Source organism: Bufo gargarizans, chromosome 2, assembly GCF_014858855.1.
Source record: "Bufo gargarizans isolate SCDJY-AF-19 chromosome 2, ASM1485885v1, whole genome shotgun sequence".
NCBI lineage: Eukaryota > Metazoa > Chordata > Amphibia > Anura > Bufonidae > Bufo > Bufo gargarizans.
In genome coordinates this window covers 59,260,403-59,277,514 of record NC_058081.1, presented here as the reverse complement: position 1 = coordinate 59,277,514, position 17,112 = coordinate 59,260,403, and the positions used below count along the sequence as shown (strand labels likewise).

The 17,112-nt window shown below is 45.2% G+C and overlaps 1 protein-coding gene across 7 annotated transcripts in view; it reads right to left on the bottom strand.

Annotated features, from left to right (window-relative positions):
• Window positions 1-17,112, bottom strand: part of ANK1 (ankyrin 1) — a 183,501-nt gene that overhangs the window by 26,506 nt on the left and 139,883 nt on the right. For 6 of the 7 annotated variants that reach the window (XM_044278999.1, XM_044278997.1, XM_044279000.1 and 3 more), the window contains 5 exons: window positions 13,793-13,924; window positions 12,203-12,376; window positions 2,252-2,560; window positions 2,086-2,158; window positions 1,143-1,314 (listed from right to left, as the gene is read on the bottom strand). In XM_044278999.1, coding sequence (XP_044134934.1) covers window positions 1,143-1,314; window positions 2,086-2,158; window positions 2,252-2,560; window positions 12,203-12,376; window positions 13,793-13,924 — 860 coding nt within the window. Of the gene's footprint in view, window positions 1-233; window positions 903-1,142; window positions 1,315-2,085; window positions 2,159-2,251; window positions 2,561-12,202; window positions 12,377-13,792; window positions 13,925-17,112 lie in introns of those variants that run through there. The other variant, XM_044279003.1, reaches the window with a different exon arrangement.

Sequence of the window (17,112 nt, the reverse complement as noted above, 5' to 3'; positions counted from 1 at the left end):
CACTGGAGACTGCGTCCTATACACTGATATACAGACCAGAGAATAGTCCTATTATATAAATGAGATACTGTATATACACTGAAGACTGCCTTCTATACATTTCAATACAAACCAATATATATTTTAAAGACTTTGGCTCTTCAAAAATAGAATTTTTATTAAAATATAATACTGTTCTGATGTATAATAATCTGTGATTCAGCCATTTTTAAGAACATACCGCATCCTTTTACCTTGACGATTACTCTCCGTCGTACCACCTTGGTGGTCAGAGTCTCCTCATCATCGTCCACGCCTCCTTCTCCCAGTTCCCGGTCTAGCTCAGTATGGAGACGACGCAATACAAACTTTGCCGCTCCACGTACAATATGCACCACATTTTGGCAGCTGACTACGAAAAAGCCAATCAGGACTACACAGACCCCCAACTGTGTCAGGAAACCCCACATTCTGCCTCAGCTAATACTTCAACCTAACAATGGAATAAGATATCCTTGTGGAAAAATGTTTAAAAATCGCTATCTTGGTCTGACCCCCGGCTATAACAAGACATCTTCATACTTATACATATGCATAGCATGCCCTAACTATCCTAGAAATATAGATGAAGTCCTACAAAATAACAGGGTGAAGCCAAATGCCACTTGATTCTCTACTGTCCGTGAGGTATAAAAATAACTCAATCCTCTTCCCTGAGTCTATGGGTGCCAGGAAGATTTCCAGCTTTCATAAAGTTCCCTGATCAGCACTTCTTTCAGACGGAATCCAAATGTCGACCCTGAAATCTGCAGATGTTTTCCCCCATTCAGTTCTAGGGGCTGGGGGGAAGCCCCATATGAAAGCTCCAAGGTAGATGTAAGTATGTGTGTATGTGAATGTCTCAGCTGTTTCATGGGAGGGTCTGAAATTGGACCGGGTGAGAAGTAAGGCGGAGGGACACTTAATAGCCTCAAAATGGAAAAGGAGACAGGAAAGACAAGAGGAGGTGGGAGTAGGACATACTCTATAACCTCAGAGCTGTCCTGAAAGTCACCACAAGTCTGACATTTTCACAGATGTCTCCTGTATGTGTGACATTTTTTATTTCCATAAGATATATCTTTTTGTTATTCTGTCCGTCACTCTGTCCCCAGGGTACGTACCTCTACCCGCCGGCTTGAGCTGTACACGGTGCTCTTTTGCGTTACTCGTATCCTTGCACTGCCCTTAAATGTTGGGTGAAGCTCTTCATATGGCAAGGGAGCACCATTATCCTGGTGAGGAGATCGTCGAGGAGAAGAGGGCGAGGGGGCATCTGTGCTCCAGTCTAGTACCCTACAAAATGGAAAGAAACATATATTCCATATTTTGCTGGCAAATGTATAGTTGTAAATGGTGTCTAGACTTGAAAGAACCCATTCGGCCATCCTTGCAGACCACAGTGCAATCTATAATCAGCCTTTTATTAATATTATGGATATTGTATGGATGGATTGCTTAAGGAAGCAGATTTCTGTCAAACTGGGTATGGGCACCTTGGAGATCCAGGAGAACAACTACCAGGGGAAGTCATACCCCTAAATAATGTGCAGCCCTGTAGATGAAGAGGCCACAGAAGACTGCAAGGACATAAAGGAGGGAGAACAAAAGTTTGGCTGTGTTGGTAAAAGGTACAAAGAAGAGAAGAAGCACCAAAGCAAGGATCTAAATGGGCCCTACATTAGGGTTTTGCCACACTGATAGAGGGGTCTGGATCAAACAGCTGATGTGGTGCCAAGAATCAACCCCTCAGCAATCTAATATTGATGACCTAAGCTATGGAAATTTTTAAACCGGATAACCCTTATGCTGTTTGTCTGGAAAGAGGAGAACAGCCCAGGTTCCCACCTCCTAGTAGGGAAGGATGGCCTTCCTCTCTCCAAGGACTCCATACAAGTGCATGGTTAGGTGATATGGTATGCATACAATTAAGTATGGTAAGGAAGATAGAAAAAACAGGAGAACACCAAGAGACTCAATGGCATGATATTTGGGTACACCAAATAGAGAGCAGTGGTCACACTGTGGAGATCCCTATGTTGCAGATGTCATACTAAGTAGACTTACCTCTCTACTTTACCACCTGTCACTCTGCATGCTGTGGGGGTCTCAGTGATCCGGGCTTGGACCCGCTCTGGTCCTGCAATGAGACACATGTACAGATTGTTTAGGTATCATTATCCATCCCCTCACTCTCTTTGGTTTTCTCCCACCACAATCTTTAACCTCTGACCTCCAGCTTCAGTTTCCTCCTCATCCAGATCAGGGGAGCCCGAAGACGGACGTGGCAGGGCATCCCACTCATCCTCAGTTTTGCTGCAATCCAGGGATGAGTCTTCAGGAGCCACGAGGGATGGGGACAGGCCAGAGGCCCAGAGAGGAAGATCAGGCAAGTCAAGCACCCCATCTGGCTCGGCTGTTGCCATAGGTACTCCATCCAAAATGGAAGCTTCACTCCAGTACGGCTCCAGTCTCAATGGGGAGGGTAGGGAGTAGTTGAGAGAGGCCGGGGAAAGCAGCTCATCCTGCGTCAAGGGGTTACCTATGGGAGGGTAGGATGGGGAAGGGGATGTCACACTCACTCACTCAAAATACAAGAAGATACAGCTATATACCATCTGCCTCCCACATCTATATAATTTTTGCAGTCCAATGGCTATCCTATCAACGTCTTAAAGAGCATTGGTCCCTAAAATAAAAATAATCAGCAGTAAATTGGGACCAGTTGTCTTCTGTCTTTTTCGGCCATTTTCATTAAATTTGGGATGGTGGATGACAGCACACATGGTCCACCGCTACCCTTACTTTTAACCATCTTTTCCATAGCACTAAAAGGCTGATCAACCTGGCTGTGCAGGTATACAGGACATAGCAAGGCGACTAGGAGAATGAGACCGGTGGTGTTTTTGTGGACATTTTTTGTGATTCCACCTTTTAGAAACTGATGACCTATCATCCAGATAGGTCATCAATATCAGATCAGTGGGCGTCCGACAAATGGTACCTAACTGTCTGATACTGGAAACAAAACAGTGGACAGAGCTGGAAGCAAAAGGCTTAGTCCATTGTGTAGTAGCTGTGTCGGGGTACTGCAGCTCAGCTCCCATTCAGCTGATCGGTCAGGGTGCTGGGTGTCGGACCCCCACTGATCTGATATTGATGACCTATCCAGAGGTAGAGTCATCAATGTCTAATAATTGGAATACCCCTTTAATTTAGTAAATATGTAAGATGAACAGTGTCACATGTATGATAAACCAATGAGAGTAATGCCCAGAAGTTTTAGTAAAACTGGAACTCCCCTTTAAATGTAATTTAAATCTTATTTCCATATTTCATCGCTTTACAATTGTTTGAATGCAAGCAATTCTGGTTGCCTTGTCTATGTATATACTGTCTGTTAACGTGTTGACAATAACCTTAGAAGGGTCCTATATCTGTAAGTTGATCACAGCTTGCCTTGCTGCTGGGACCCCCAGCGATCGGTTGTGATCTGTGGATCAATGAAGTGCTGTATTTCCCTGCAGTGCCTCCGCAGGAGGAATGAAGTATTACACAGTTCTCACTGTAATCAGAGTGGATGTGGATGTGTTTGGTGCTCGACTATATACATAAACATGTCCTTGTACCTAGCCATGGCAACCAGACTGGAAGCATCAATTGCATTACATTGCTGACTGTATTCAATGAGAAATAGAAATAAGGTTTGTATTAACAAGAATAAACTTTTATGTATAAGACTTTTTTTTACACCCTTTAATGAATTTGGTAGCTTTATGGTCATGAGGACAACATGCAGGCAAAAGGTCAGGGGTAGAGTTAATGTGCATTATCCCTATGGTAGGGGTAACTGCTTACAGTGAGATATATTAGGGTCAGTTCCCAATATAGAGTGGATGATACTGAATGTGCAGGCCTTGTCACCACACGGTTACTCAGCTGTCTGAGCCATCAACCATGACAGCCACCCAGCCACGTGTCACACCCTGTCTGCTGTTTTTAGAAAGACAAGACCCCCCCCCCCCCTTCCTTCCCCAGAACTGGGAGGAAGAATCCCACCATCTGCTGCCTTTTCTGACGCGCATTATGTAGACATCAAAATAACAGCAATAACTCAAGACATACAACCGCTATATAACTAGCTGGCACAACACCCGGGCATCCCCGTCATCGTGCCAAAGCATTACAAATTACAACATATAAGTACCGGCTCACACTGCCACAAGTACACCATAACACGCACTGACACCCATGCAGGGGCGGACTGGGAACTTAAAGTGGCCCTGGAAAAATACATTAAAAGTGGTTTCATTTTGTAGTCAGGTAGGCAGTGCCAGCAATATCATATTGCGGCACATTATACCACCCAAACAGAGCCAAAAACCACAGTCCATCACACAATACTGCCCCCAGCAACACAAAATACATCCCCAAAAACTTCCACTGTCCAGCTGTGAGGAGGGCTCTGGTGGCCCACGGGCATCACCCCACTAGGAACCTAGTGCACACGGCCGTTGTTTTGGTCCGCATCAGAGCCGTAGTTTTTGCGGCTCAGATGCGGACCCATTCACTTCAATGTGCTGTCCACATCCGTTGCTCCGTTCCGTGGCCCCGCAAAAAAAAAAAAATAACCTGTCCTATTCTTGTCCGTTTTGCGGACAAGAATAGGCAGTTCTATCAATGGCCGTCCATGCCGTTGAGCAAATTGCGGAACGCACACGGACACCATTCTGTGTTTTATGGATTTGCAATTTGCGGACCGCAAAACACACAACGGTCGTGTGCATGTAGCCTAAGGTCTTTGGCCCGTCTGGCCATACACGCATGCAAACATGGACACAGCTATAGAGAACACAAAGGCCCTACTGACTATTCCACCAGGAAACTGATCTCTATGTACATGTGCTAAACCTGGGATCGTATGTTCAGTGGCCACTTTTTCTTTAAACGCTAAGAAAATTGTTGATTGACAATCAGTGTAGACAACATTAAAACTGCTACAGGGGTTGTCAGATTACCCGGATTCTGAATTTGTCTAGTGATATGGTTTAATATGGGACCACAGTGATCTGCAGTGATCTGTGGATCAATGAAGTGCTGTATTTCACTGCAGTGCCTCCGCAGGAGAAATGAAGTATTACATATTTCTCACTGAAATCAGTGTGCGCAATGCAGGGATGAGCTTGGTGGTCTTGGAAAGTAGCTGATGATCAGCCATAGGCTACCAAGCAGACATAACTAAGAAATGGCTAAACAGAGTTTTTCAAGGTTTAATAGCACTAATGAGCTAAACAACAATAGTTTGGCATATAAGAGTACATTCATCCAACTTTTACTGAAACATAGGGTTCCTGGGTCCCAAAGCAAAATCTATAATAGTGCCCCACCAGTGGCGGATTATAATAGGGTCGTTCGGGTCGGTAGCCCCGGGCCCAAATGCCCACATCCTGCGGCGGGGCACAGGAGCGAATAGTTCCCTGCCTCGCCGCCGATCACCGCCATAGTATTCAGGCCTAGTAGGCCTGAGGCCTATGCGGTAGTGAAATCCCGGCGCAGGGGTGCTTGATGACGTCATCTCGCGCCTGTGTCGGGAGGGACGCAGGACAATGAGGAAAGCGTGCCTGCCTCACCATGCCGGACACAGGTAAGTATTAGCTTTTAATTTTTTTTTTGTTTCTGTGTGTGCCAACTTTGGGGGGGCAGAGGAGGACATGGTGCAGTGTGGTAGCAAATCAGTTCAGGGGGGGGCAGATTATTAAATAGGGGCAAATCACTTCATGTGGGGCAGATTATTACTTGGGGCAAATTACTTCATGGGGGCTGTGTGGGGACAAATTACTTCAGGGGGTGCAGTGTGGGGGCAAAATACTTCAGGGGGTGCAGTGTGGGGGCAAATTACTTCATGGGGGTGCAGTGTGGGGGCAAATTACTTCAGGGGGTGCAGTGTGGGGGCAAAATACTTTTGGGGGTACAGTGTGGGGCAAATTACTTCATGGGGCAGTGTGGGGGCAAATTACTTCAGGGGGTGCAGCATGGGGGCACATTACTTCATGGGGGTGCAGTGTGGGGGGCAAATTATTTCATGGGAGTGCAGTGTGGGGGCAAATTACTTCATGGGGCAGTGTGGGGGCAAATTACTTCATGGGGTGCAGTGTGGGGGCAAATTACTTCATGGGGTGCAGTGTGGGGGCAAATTACTTTATGGGGGCAGTGTGGGGCAAATAATTTCATGGGAGTGCAGTGTGGGGGCAAATTTTTTCATGGGAGTGCAGTGTGGGGGCAAATTACTTCATGGGGGTAATGTGGGGGAAATAACTATATGAAGAAAGCGCGCCTGCCCCACCATGCTGGACACAGGTAAGTATGGGAGTGCAGTGTGGGGGCAAATTACTTCATGGGGTGCAGTGTGGGGGCAAATTACTTTATGGGGGCAGTGTGGGGGCAAATGATTTCATGGGAGTACAGTGTGGGGGCAAATTTTTTCATGGGAGTGCAGTGTGGGGGCAAATTACTTCATGGGGCAATGTGGGGGAAATTACTATATGGGGGTAGTGTGGGGGAAATGACTATATGGGGGTAGTGTGGGGGAAATTACTATATGGGGGTAGTGTGGGGGGAATTACTATATGGGGCAGTGTAGGGAAAATTACTATATGGGGGTAGTGTGGGGGAAATTACTATATGGGGCAGTGTGGGGGAAATTACTATATGGAGGCAGTGTGGGGGAAATTACTATATGGGGTAGCGTGGGGGAAATTACTATATGGGGTAGTGTGGGGGAAATTACTATATGGGGTAGTGGGGGGGAAATTACTATATGGGGTAGTGGGGGGGAAATTACTATATGGGGTAGTGGGGGGGCGTTTCTATTAGGGGACATTATTTCTGGGGACACTATACAGGCATTATTACCTGGAGCACAATATAGGGTGGTATTATTACTGGGGGCACTCTAGGGGACATTATAATTGCTGTAGACACTAAAGGGACCTTTGGGGTAATTTATCAAACTGGTGTAAAGTAGAACTGGGTTAGTTACCCATAGCAACAGATTTCACCTTTCATTTTTCACAGCTCCTTTGGAAAATTAAAGGTGCAATCTGATTAGCTGCTATGGGCAACTAAGCCAGTTTTACTTTACACCAGTTTGATAAATGACCCCAATTATGAGAAATCTAACGTGTCTGTGTAACAAACTCTGTAGAGATAAGATGCGGCTGAAAGAATTTGTCATGGTGGTCTGGGTCAAACGGAGGAGAAGAGGAAATAGAAGGTCTTTATGACAGGAGATGTCACTGGATGTAACAGGTATGTGATGTTGTATTCCCCTATATGTAGCGCTTGCTCACCACTGTGACCTGTGTCTCATCTTCTCCTCCAAGTATTTTTTTATCATAATCGTATATATTTTAAATTTGACAACTAAAATTTTAATTTGTCACCTGCAGTCCTATGTCACCTGCAGCCCAGATAACAGTGATAACTTTCTGCATGCAGATAATGTAGTAGATGTTCTATGCAGTTCTATGTAAGGCCTCTTTCACACGGGCATCATGTTTTTGGCCCTGATAAGCATCGCGGGAAAATGTGCGATTTTTCTGCGAGAGTGCAAAACATTGTAATGCATTTTGCACGCGCGTGAGAAAAATCGGCATGTTTGGTACCCAAACCCGAACCCGGACTTCTTCACAGAAGTTCGGGTTTGGGTTAGGCATTGTGTAGATTTTCTTATTTTCCCTTATAAGAATGCATACTACAATAGGGCTGGAGGGATTAAAAAAAACTCACCTTAATCCACTTGTTCGCGCAGCCCGGCTTCTCTTCTGTCTTCTTCTTTGAGGAATAGGACCTTTGATGACGTCACTGCGCTCATCACATGGTCCATCACATGATCTTTTACCGTGGTGATGGATCATGTGACGGACCATGTGATGAGCGTAGTGACGTCACCACAGGTCCTTTTCCTGTGCACAGCAAAGATGAAGACAGAAGAGAAGCCGGGCTGCGCGAACAAGTGGATTAAGGTGAGTTAAATTTTAATTTTTTAACCCCTCCAGCCCTATTGTACTATGCATTCTGTATTAAGAACCATGTTATAAGGGAAAATAATAATGATCGGGTCCCCATCCTGATCGTCTCCATCGACTCCTAGCAGCTGTGCGTTAAAATCGCACCGCATCCGCACTTGCTTGCGGATGCTTGCAATTTTCACACAGCCCCATTCACTTCTATGGGGCCTGCGTTGCGTGGAAAACCCACAAAGAGGAGCATGCTGCGATTTTCACGTAACGCACAAGTGATGCGTGAAAATCACCGCTCATCTGCACAGCCCCATAGAAATGATAGGGTCCGGATTCAGTGCGGGTGCAATGCGTTCACCATAACGCATTGCACCCGTGCGGAAATCTTGCCCGTGTGAAAGGGGCCTAACACCCCACATAACACAATAGTTCACTGTGTTATGTGGGGTGTTACATCATCTATGACATCTGTACACAGAGAGTTATGAGATGGTGGGAGTCAGACTCCTGGCACCCCCACCAATCAGCTGTTTGAGCGCCGCAGCCTCTTTGCTCGTTACCAAGTAGCTCTGTCCATTTGATAGCACTGCACTTGGTATTACAGCTCAGACCCAATCACCTAATCCGCCCCTGTGCCCCACCTACCATGTGCCTTTTATAATACTGGTGCCATTGGGATGGTCCCTCAGGTACCAGGGTCTGGGTGTGACTAGTACCTCTGCAGCCCCCTATAACTGGGTGACAACACAATTTTCTTTCCTTTTGTTTCTAGGCATGCCGTGGGGATAGGTCATCAATAGAGAAAGCTCGGACAACCCCTTTAATTACTACTGAGACCATGGGATCATTAGGTATCCAGCTGGTGGCCATGAGGAGGGCTTGGGCGAACCCCTGGGCATCGGTCCACTAGGAAATTTCCCTGTAGGGTCATGGCCAGTCTGTCCCTGCTGTGACCATGTTGCAGCAGCGTCTTGCATGGCCACACGAGCCTAAACAGGACTGCATTGTTTAGTCCGTCTTCCTTATTATTGGCCACGTCATGTGGTCGTACCCTAAGGCAACAAATTAAATGTTTCACTTTGCTAATAAATTTTCTAGTGGCTGCCACCAGAGGGCTGTTCTGTATTCAGACCCCCAGATAGAGCAATCAAAGGCTGATATAAAGCTCCTGGTGATGTCTGTGGGGCTTGAACATGGGTCAGTCCCCTAGGAAAATCCAAAACTTTTGTATGGAGGTGAATAGGACACCAAAATGGAGCTCCAACAAATATTACCTAAAGTATAAATAGAAATCTAAAAAGCAGCTGGAGGTGTGCACACTTGAATCATCCAATAGTCTAATACAATATAACTTATATTTTACAGGGATTGCACAGGATTAGAAAAACGTGGCTTCTATCTTTCCAGAAACAGCTCCACACCTGCCCATGGTTCCATTGACATGGATGGGGCTGCGCTGCAATACCACAATTAACCTGTGCACAGGTGTGGCGCTGTTTTGGGGAGAAAGCAGTCATGTTTTTCTAATACCGGGCAGCCCCTTTAAATATGTACATGGAACACGCTTAATACATTGATCTACAGTATATGAACTAGAGTTTGTGACTGATTAAAGGCCACAGAAATGCATACATCCCTCAGGTTTAGGGCGGGATTGAGGATGGAGGGGCACCTGGTCCTGACTGAAAGAGGAAGAGCAGAAGCATGAGGAGGTCAGAGGTGAACGAAGAGGCTCAGAAAAGAAGTGAGAGAAAGGAGAGAGAGAGAAAGGGTGAGACATACACACATTGACTCTAGCCCACAATAATTCTGCATGGGCACAGGGATGGGTGAGAAGATGGGACAGACGTGGATCATACCAAGTACGGCTTATACACGGAAGCAAGTAGAGGTGAAGCCAAGCTCCACATAGCTCATATCGTCAGTATAATCCTATGGTTAGTTTCACATGACCAGCACTGAAAATGGAGAATTTTGGGTGATTGACCCCTCTGAGGTTAGTGCTGACGGCATGCAATCTGTGCAGATGGCCAGTTTGTTAGATGAAGAGGTTTTCTTAACGGGACTGTCCAGTCAAGGGCTCAGATGTGATATGCAGGTCATTATCTACAGTGGATTACTAGCTGCTATTTTATTTCCTCAGATCTCGTTCCTTGGTTGCTTTTTGCTCAGCTGTATCAGAGCAGAGCTGCGATATGTGACTACAGCTAAGCCTTAGTGCCTACGGGGAGTGTAAGGTAGTCTGGGACACGCCTCCTGTCTCATCATTGGTTCAGGCTGCTGCTGACTCCCTCCTCCTGCAGCTCTGCTCTTCTCTGATTGGCTGCTGTGTATAAACACAAGCCCATCACAGGCTCCTCAGGACTTCAGAGCATTGAGAGCTGATTTCTAGTACAGTATGGGCGGAATGAGATACCACACATATACTGAGGGGAATGTCCGGAGGGTCACTTTAATATTCTATATAATAGCTGGGACTATTACTTACAACTGGTGGGAATCTCCGCTGATCTATGAATGTCTATGAAGGGCACCTATTAGTGCTTAGGATACCTAAGCTCAATGGTGGTCATCCCGGTATATTATGGGGCTTCAGTATCCATTTGCGGGCTGCACATTACATACATTATCCTTCCTCATTCAGGTGGCAGTGGAGAGATGGCTGCACACAAGTGCTCCCTATCTATCATAGTCTAATTTATTATCAGTACGCCCTATACGTACATACTCTTAAAGGGGCTTTCCAGGACTTTAATATTGATCACCTATCTCTAGGACCCCCACTGATCAGCTGTTGGCAGGAGCCATGATGCCCCCGGAACCAGGCACAACTCTGCCGTTACACCGGATAGGTCATCAATATTGAAGGGGTTTTCTGAGAGTATAATATTGATGACCTATCCTCAGGATAGGTCATCGATATAAGATCTGTGGGTGTCCGACACCCGACACCCCCGCCCATCAGCTTACCAAGCACAGCACCGTACATTGTATAAGGGTTGTGTTTGGTACTGCAGCCCAGGCACAATAACTTGAATGGGACTTAGGTCGGGTTCCCATTAGCGTTAGGAATTCCATTATAGAGTTCCGTTATAATAGAGTTATAACGGAATTCCAGGACAGAATGCAAAATGGAGGCCTTTAAGAGGCATTCCGTTTTTCTCCGTCCTAATATATGTCTATGGGCACAAATAACGGTTACGTTTTTTCCGTTACACATGATGGAAATAATAGTTCTGTCGACAGAACTATTTTTTCCGTCATGCATAATGTAAAAAAACAGAACGGTTATTTGTGCCCATAGACATATATTAGGATGGAGGCAAACATAATGCCTCTTAAAGGCCTCCATTTTGCATTCTATCCTAGAATTCCATTATATTCCGTTATATTAGAACTCATAACGCTAATGCGAAATCGGCCTTAGCTGCACATAGGCCATGTGAGCGATGTATGGGACGTTACATTACAGGCCTAAGAAGAGAGCGTACTGCTCACCTCAGGCTCATCAAGATGCTGATTTTTGGGGGGTTGTTGGGTCAGACCTCAACCAATCTGATGATAAGTTATCAATATTTTATTCTAGGAAACCCCCTTTAAAGATCAGTTTTTTCCCCTTTAATGTTTGCATATCCTTATATTGACCTTAAAATAACTCGGCTCCAGTAAGACATTGCTCTGTAATTCTTCCTGAACACATATAAGTAAATTGACAAGTGGGTGTTACCATTCCCCTTCACAACCTGACACTGTCCAACCAGTGCCGACAATACCAGACTGTGTGGGACACACCCTATTGGTAAGGGGAATGGTAACCCCCACTTGTCAATATATTCATATATTTACTGGAGGAATAATAGAGTAACAGAATTATAAGAAAAGATGTTCCAGAATTGTTATTTTATGGAGAATGTGTATTTAGTAAAACAAAAGTGATGTTGTGCTGATGTTCACATTAAAACACATGTGAGGAGCCAGAAGAGGAGATATAATAGTACACAGACGGTAGACAAAAGAAGGAAGAGGGGAGCCAGGTGCCAGTGGGAGAACACCCGAGAGATGCACGTGGCCTCTGGGCTCTAGTTAATAAAAGAAGCTGTCTAGTCTAAAATATAGGGTTCATAGAGGAAGGGCCTACGTGCAGTAAGCCTGGTGTCACTTACTTGGTGAGGACCCCCATGCGACTGACCCGTTCCTCTGAGAGGGGGAAATAGATCCATCACTGTTCGTATACCGGTGGTCTCCCTTCAGGCTTCTGCTCTGACGCCCAGATCCCTCCAACATGGTGACGATCTCATTTCGGTCTATGTTTCGCAGAGCTGTGTAGAGGTCTTCCACTGCAAGTAATGGCCAGAAATGATAAGGAATCGGTGAAGCAATGGACAGTCTTCAGCTTGGAGGATGGGAAAGCTCAGTGTAGGGGGGAGACGGGATACTTTTCATAGTCCTTTTGCCCCTTAGGTCGGGTTCACATCACCATTTAGTTTTGAAGGAAAAAAAGTCCTGTGAGGAAGAATTTTTCTTCCGTCAAAAATAGAGCATCTCTGACGGAACGGACAAAAACGGATGTAAAATGAGCACTGCAGATGCACAAAAATAAAGGATCCCTTTTTCATATTTTTCTGTCCTTCTGACGGATCAGAAGAATGGAAAACTAAACGGTGACGTGAACCCGGCCTTAATTGTAGTCCGTCAGTCCTAACTTTTTTTTTTACTGATGCAATACAGCTGTATGAGGCTTTGTTTTTTGTGGGGCGAGTTGTACTTTGTGTAGGTGACAATTTTTAGTATATATACAGTACATTAAAATTTCATTCATATTCATTTTTATTTTGCAAAAATTACGGATGACGTCCGTGTGCATTCTGTATTTTGGGGAACGGAACAGCCGGCCCCTAATAGAACAGTCCTATCCTTGTCTTTAATGCGGACAATAATAGGACATGTTCTATTTCTTTGCGGAACAGAAATACGAACATATTGAAACAGAATGCACACGGAGTAACTTCCATTTTTTTTGCGGACCCATTGAAATGAATGGTTCTGCAAAAAAAACTGAATGAACACGGAAAGAAAATAGGTTCATGTGCATGAGCCCTAACAGTTTGGATTTTTACCCGTCCAGTTCCATTGTTATCCTTGAGATAAGCGGTGCCAAGGATCCCCTTCTCGCTATTAGGCCTCATGCACACAGCCGTTGTTTTGGTCCGCATCCGAGCCGCAGTTTTGGCGGCTCGGATGCAAACCCATTCACTTCAATGGGGCCGCAAAAGATGCGGACAGCACTCCGTGCTTCATTCCGTGGCCCCACAAAAAAAATATAACATGTCCAATTCTTGTCCGCGCTTTGTGGACAAGAATAGGCAGTTATATTAAAGGCTGTCCGGCAGAAACTGCAGAACGGACTCGGACGCCATCCATGTTTTGCGGATCCGCGATTTGCGGACTGCAAAACACACAACGGTTGTGTGCATGTAGCCTTATTGAGACACAATTGGCAGAGATGGATGGGTTGGTTTGTGGCGCAGGCCTCATAGCTGTCATATATGTGTGCTGCCTCAGGTTAGGTCTGTCACTAGGGTCACAGGATCCTCCAATGGTCCAGGTTCTGGCAAAATAACGGACCTTTGATACAACAGGGCCAAAAAGAGTCAACAGGAGGGGCAATCACTTACCACTGGGGTGTATTTTATGGGATAAGAAACCACAGCCCGACATTATATACCTTTTCCCCCTGATCAGAGTATACGTACGCTTTGCGTTGGAGCCTTGCCGCGACGCCCAGAGGTGAAGTAGCGCCGCACTCTGCTCCAGCAGTGAATTGGGATTCTCCACTCTGATCCTATTGATGTCGTCCATCTCAAACTGCAGCTCCCGCGCCAGTTCTGTGAAGAGGACACGTCAGCCATCACCACAAGTGTAATCTAATTTCTGACATACACGAGGACAGCATCAGCAAAAACCTAATGAGATGATAATGTGCCTAGGAGCGAAGCTATTCAGGGGACATCGGAGATGGTTGAGGGTTAGCACAATTTATGGTGCACTTCAAGAGCACCTGTCCCATTTCCTGGCATCTCCAATTTATTGGCTGGGTAACACCTACTTGTGAATTTTCTTTTCATACATTTCTAGAAGGGATAATAGAGGAATGGCACAATGCAGAATTCTATGAGAATATGCTCCAGAATTGTTACATTATGGGGAATACAAGTAGGAGACGTGACAGCTCCTCTTTACCTGCGTATATTGGACATATAGATATAAATATTTGATATGATTATGAAATATTGATAAATGTTTAAACGTCATTTGGTACAATTTTGGGATTTGGATTTGCTGTGATAAAAAGCGCTGCTGGTAATTCCCTCTATTATGGATTGGAGTTCTAGCAGTCGAACCCTCCAGTGATATATCCCAGCCATACACTATCAGTTACTGTGGTAGGAAGCCCCCTTTAAGCTGGTTGTAGCAATGACTTTTTATACATAGGTGGTGTGGCTACATTTGAACATTGGGTATCATGGAGACTCGTGCATCACCATAGATAATTATCAGTGTGCATGTTGGAAGTTTGAAGAGCCATCATTTCAAGGTACATTCAGATGCCCTGGATGTGCTGTGGATGTAGGAGGGGCGAGCAGAGTATTACTCTAAAAAGAGGTGGGTGTTCCTCTTTGATCAGCTGTTAGGATCGAGGAAAGCTGTGGGCAGCTGCACTGTTTTGCTGCAGTGGCCACTGCAGGAGAAATGTGGTATTGCAAGATGCTTTTTTTAAATGGGCAAACAGGTCATGCTGAGTCCTCCAGAGCTGGTAGCTACTCTCCGCTCTGACTAATAATGGGGGGTCCATTCTCTATGTCATCCATTAAAGTTTATGGACAACTGTTGTTCTTATATAAACCCCTTACACTTTAGCATAGGGGCCAACCGTGAATAGGTCACCATGATGTGGTTGATGGGCTCACACAATTTGATCTAAATGTGGGAATTATTATTTTTTTTTTAAATAATTTTTTTCTTTTTAAATGAAAGTATATTGCAAAACTGATAATGCTAATCCTGAAGCTATCCAAAGCGCCCTAATGTATATACAAGATTATGGAGGCCTATTTATTTCTGCTGACAACTTAACACACAGCTATGTAACTGACAATGGAGGCAGGCATTCTGGAACTTGTTGTTTCACTGCTCTGGTTTGGTCTGCCCCAGCCTGGGTAATATCATTTAATAATCCTAATTTGAAAAAAATGGAAATAATGACTACAGACGGCAGACTGGTGACAGAAATATAGTGCCGCCCAGGAGACGGGTATTAAAATGAAGAAAATCATATAATATATGGCATAACATACAACAAGAGCAACAATAACCAGGTGACGAGACAGGAATATGACATATAAGGGCACGTCTACATGGAAATTTTGGCCGTGACAGTTGTTGCGTGACCAAAGATCGCAGTATAGCAGGGCTGTCATGAATGGGGTCGCAGCGCACATTAGGAGCACACATGTGGTGCAACTGCGGCACGTGAATCTGAAAAAAATCTAACACTTCTTTGCAACTGGAGTGTCCTGGTCGTAGTAAATGTGAGTGTCACGTTGCGACCTCCTTCATTTCAGTGGCAGGCCTACTACACTGATCTTTGGTCGCGCGACATCTGTCGTAGCCAAAATTACCATGCACACGTACCCTAAAAACATAGGTCATATATACCAGGCCATCCACTTCACTAACAATCCATGGACAGACACCGCACACCGCAATCATATGCCAGGACTTATCACTGGTACCTAGGGTACTATGTTTCCAAAACGTCCTAGGCGAATAGACAGTAACCAGGAGTGTAGCTTGAAGCTCTTGGACCCTATAGCAAAATCTGTTCCATATCATCTTATGTGGTAGAGGGTCCACTGTGGCACCAGGGCCTGGTTGCCCGGCTATCTCTGCACTCCCTTTGGTTATGCTCCTGGTAGTGATGCCTTTTTCATCAAATTTTTATTTAAAAATTGGAATCTTTATACATGACAGTCAGAGGCTGATTTGATATTTCTGCGTCACTAAGCAAAGCCCCTAAGCTTCTCCCCATCACACCACTAATTTCTGGCCCGTTGGACTGCTATGCCCCACTTCTGCAACCGCTCTTCAGAATATCTAATTGCTAGTCCTAGTCCTGTCCCCAAATGCCACTCATTCATCCTGGAAGAAGTGACCTATTATGTGATCACTTCTGCCCGGCAGTCGGCTTCCTCCTGTGCTGATCTATAGCAGAGGGATGGAAAGCTGTCAATGTCAGCAGACTGGCGGCCAACGTGTCACTTTATGTGCCAAATGAGTGTCCTTTTGGCCTCCATCGGGTCAGTATACTTCAATATACCTTTTTTTTTTTTTTGAATGGTGGAGCAACCATACAGAGGCATCCAGTAAAAAATTTATAATGTGCAACAAATGCCACTGTGTGCCAATATGGCACCAACTGATGGAGGTATACAACGAGAGTAATATACCACTGTCATATACAATGTGAATATAGCCTTATGAGGGCACTGTTGTTGGCTCTAGCCTTACCAGGGCACTATGGTTGACTTGTGTAGGTAGGCACGGGTAGGCAGAGTAGGAGGTCACATAGGGTGCCATTGGGTTAAAAACAAGTTCTGCCATTAAATTTTCTTGGACGACCAATCAGATGCTGCGTCCAAGTGGCTGACAACCATGTAGGTGGTGGATCCAGTGGGTGAATCTCTACAGAAGCGGGCATTAGAATGACAACCTTTACACAGACGAAGGGCTGGGGTGAGCCTAGGGCACCCAGAGAGCTTGTCGGAGCCCTGCTCTAGAGGCATTGTGGTGAGGACATTTTAGGAACTGAAAAATTTGCAATGTCATTTAACAGTTTCCATACCCCATTTCCGAAAGTCATGAGGTACTCGTAAGTGATAAGATCTAGAGCATTAGGATGACCACTTTCCTCCATTAGCAAAAGGTAATACTACTTGTAGTGCTCTCATACAGCCTGTAGATGGTGCTGTGATTACACCAAATGACGCTGACGCAAAGCCATCCCCACAGGCTA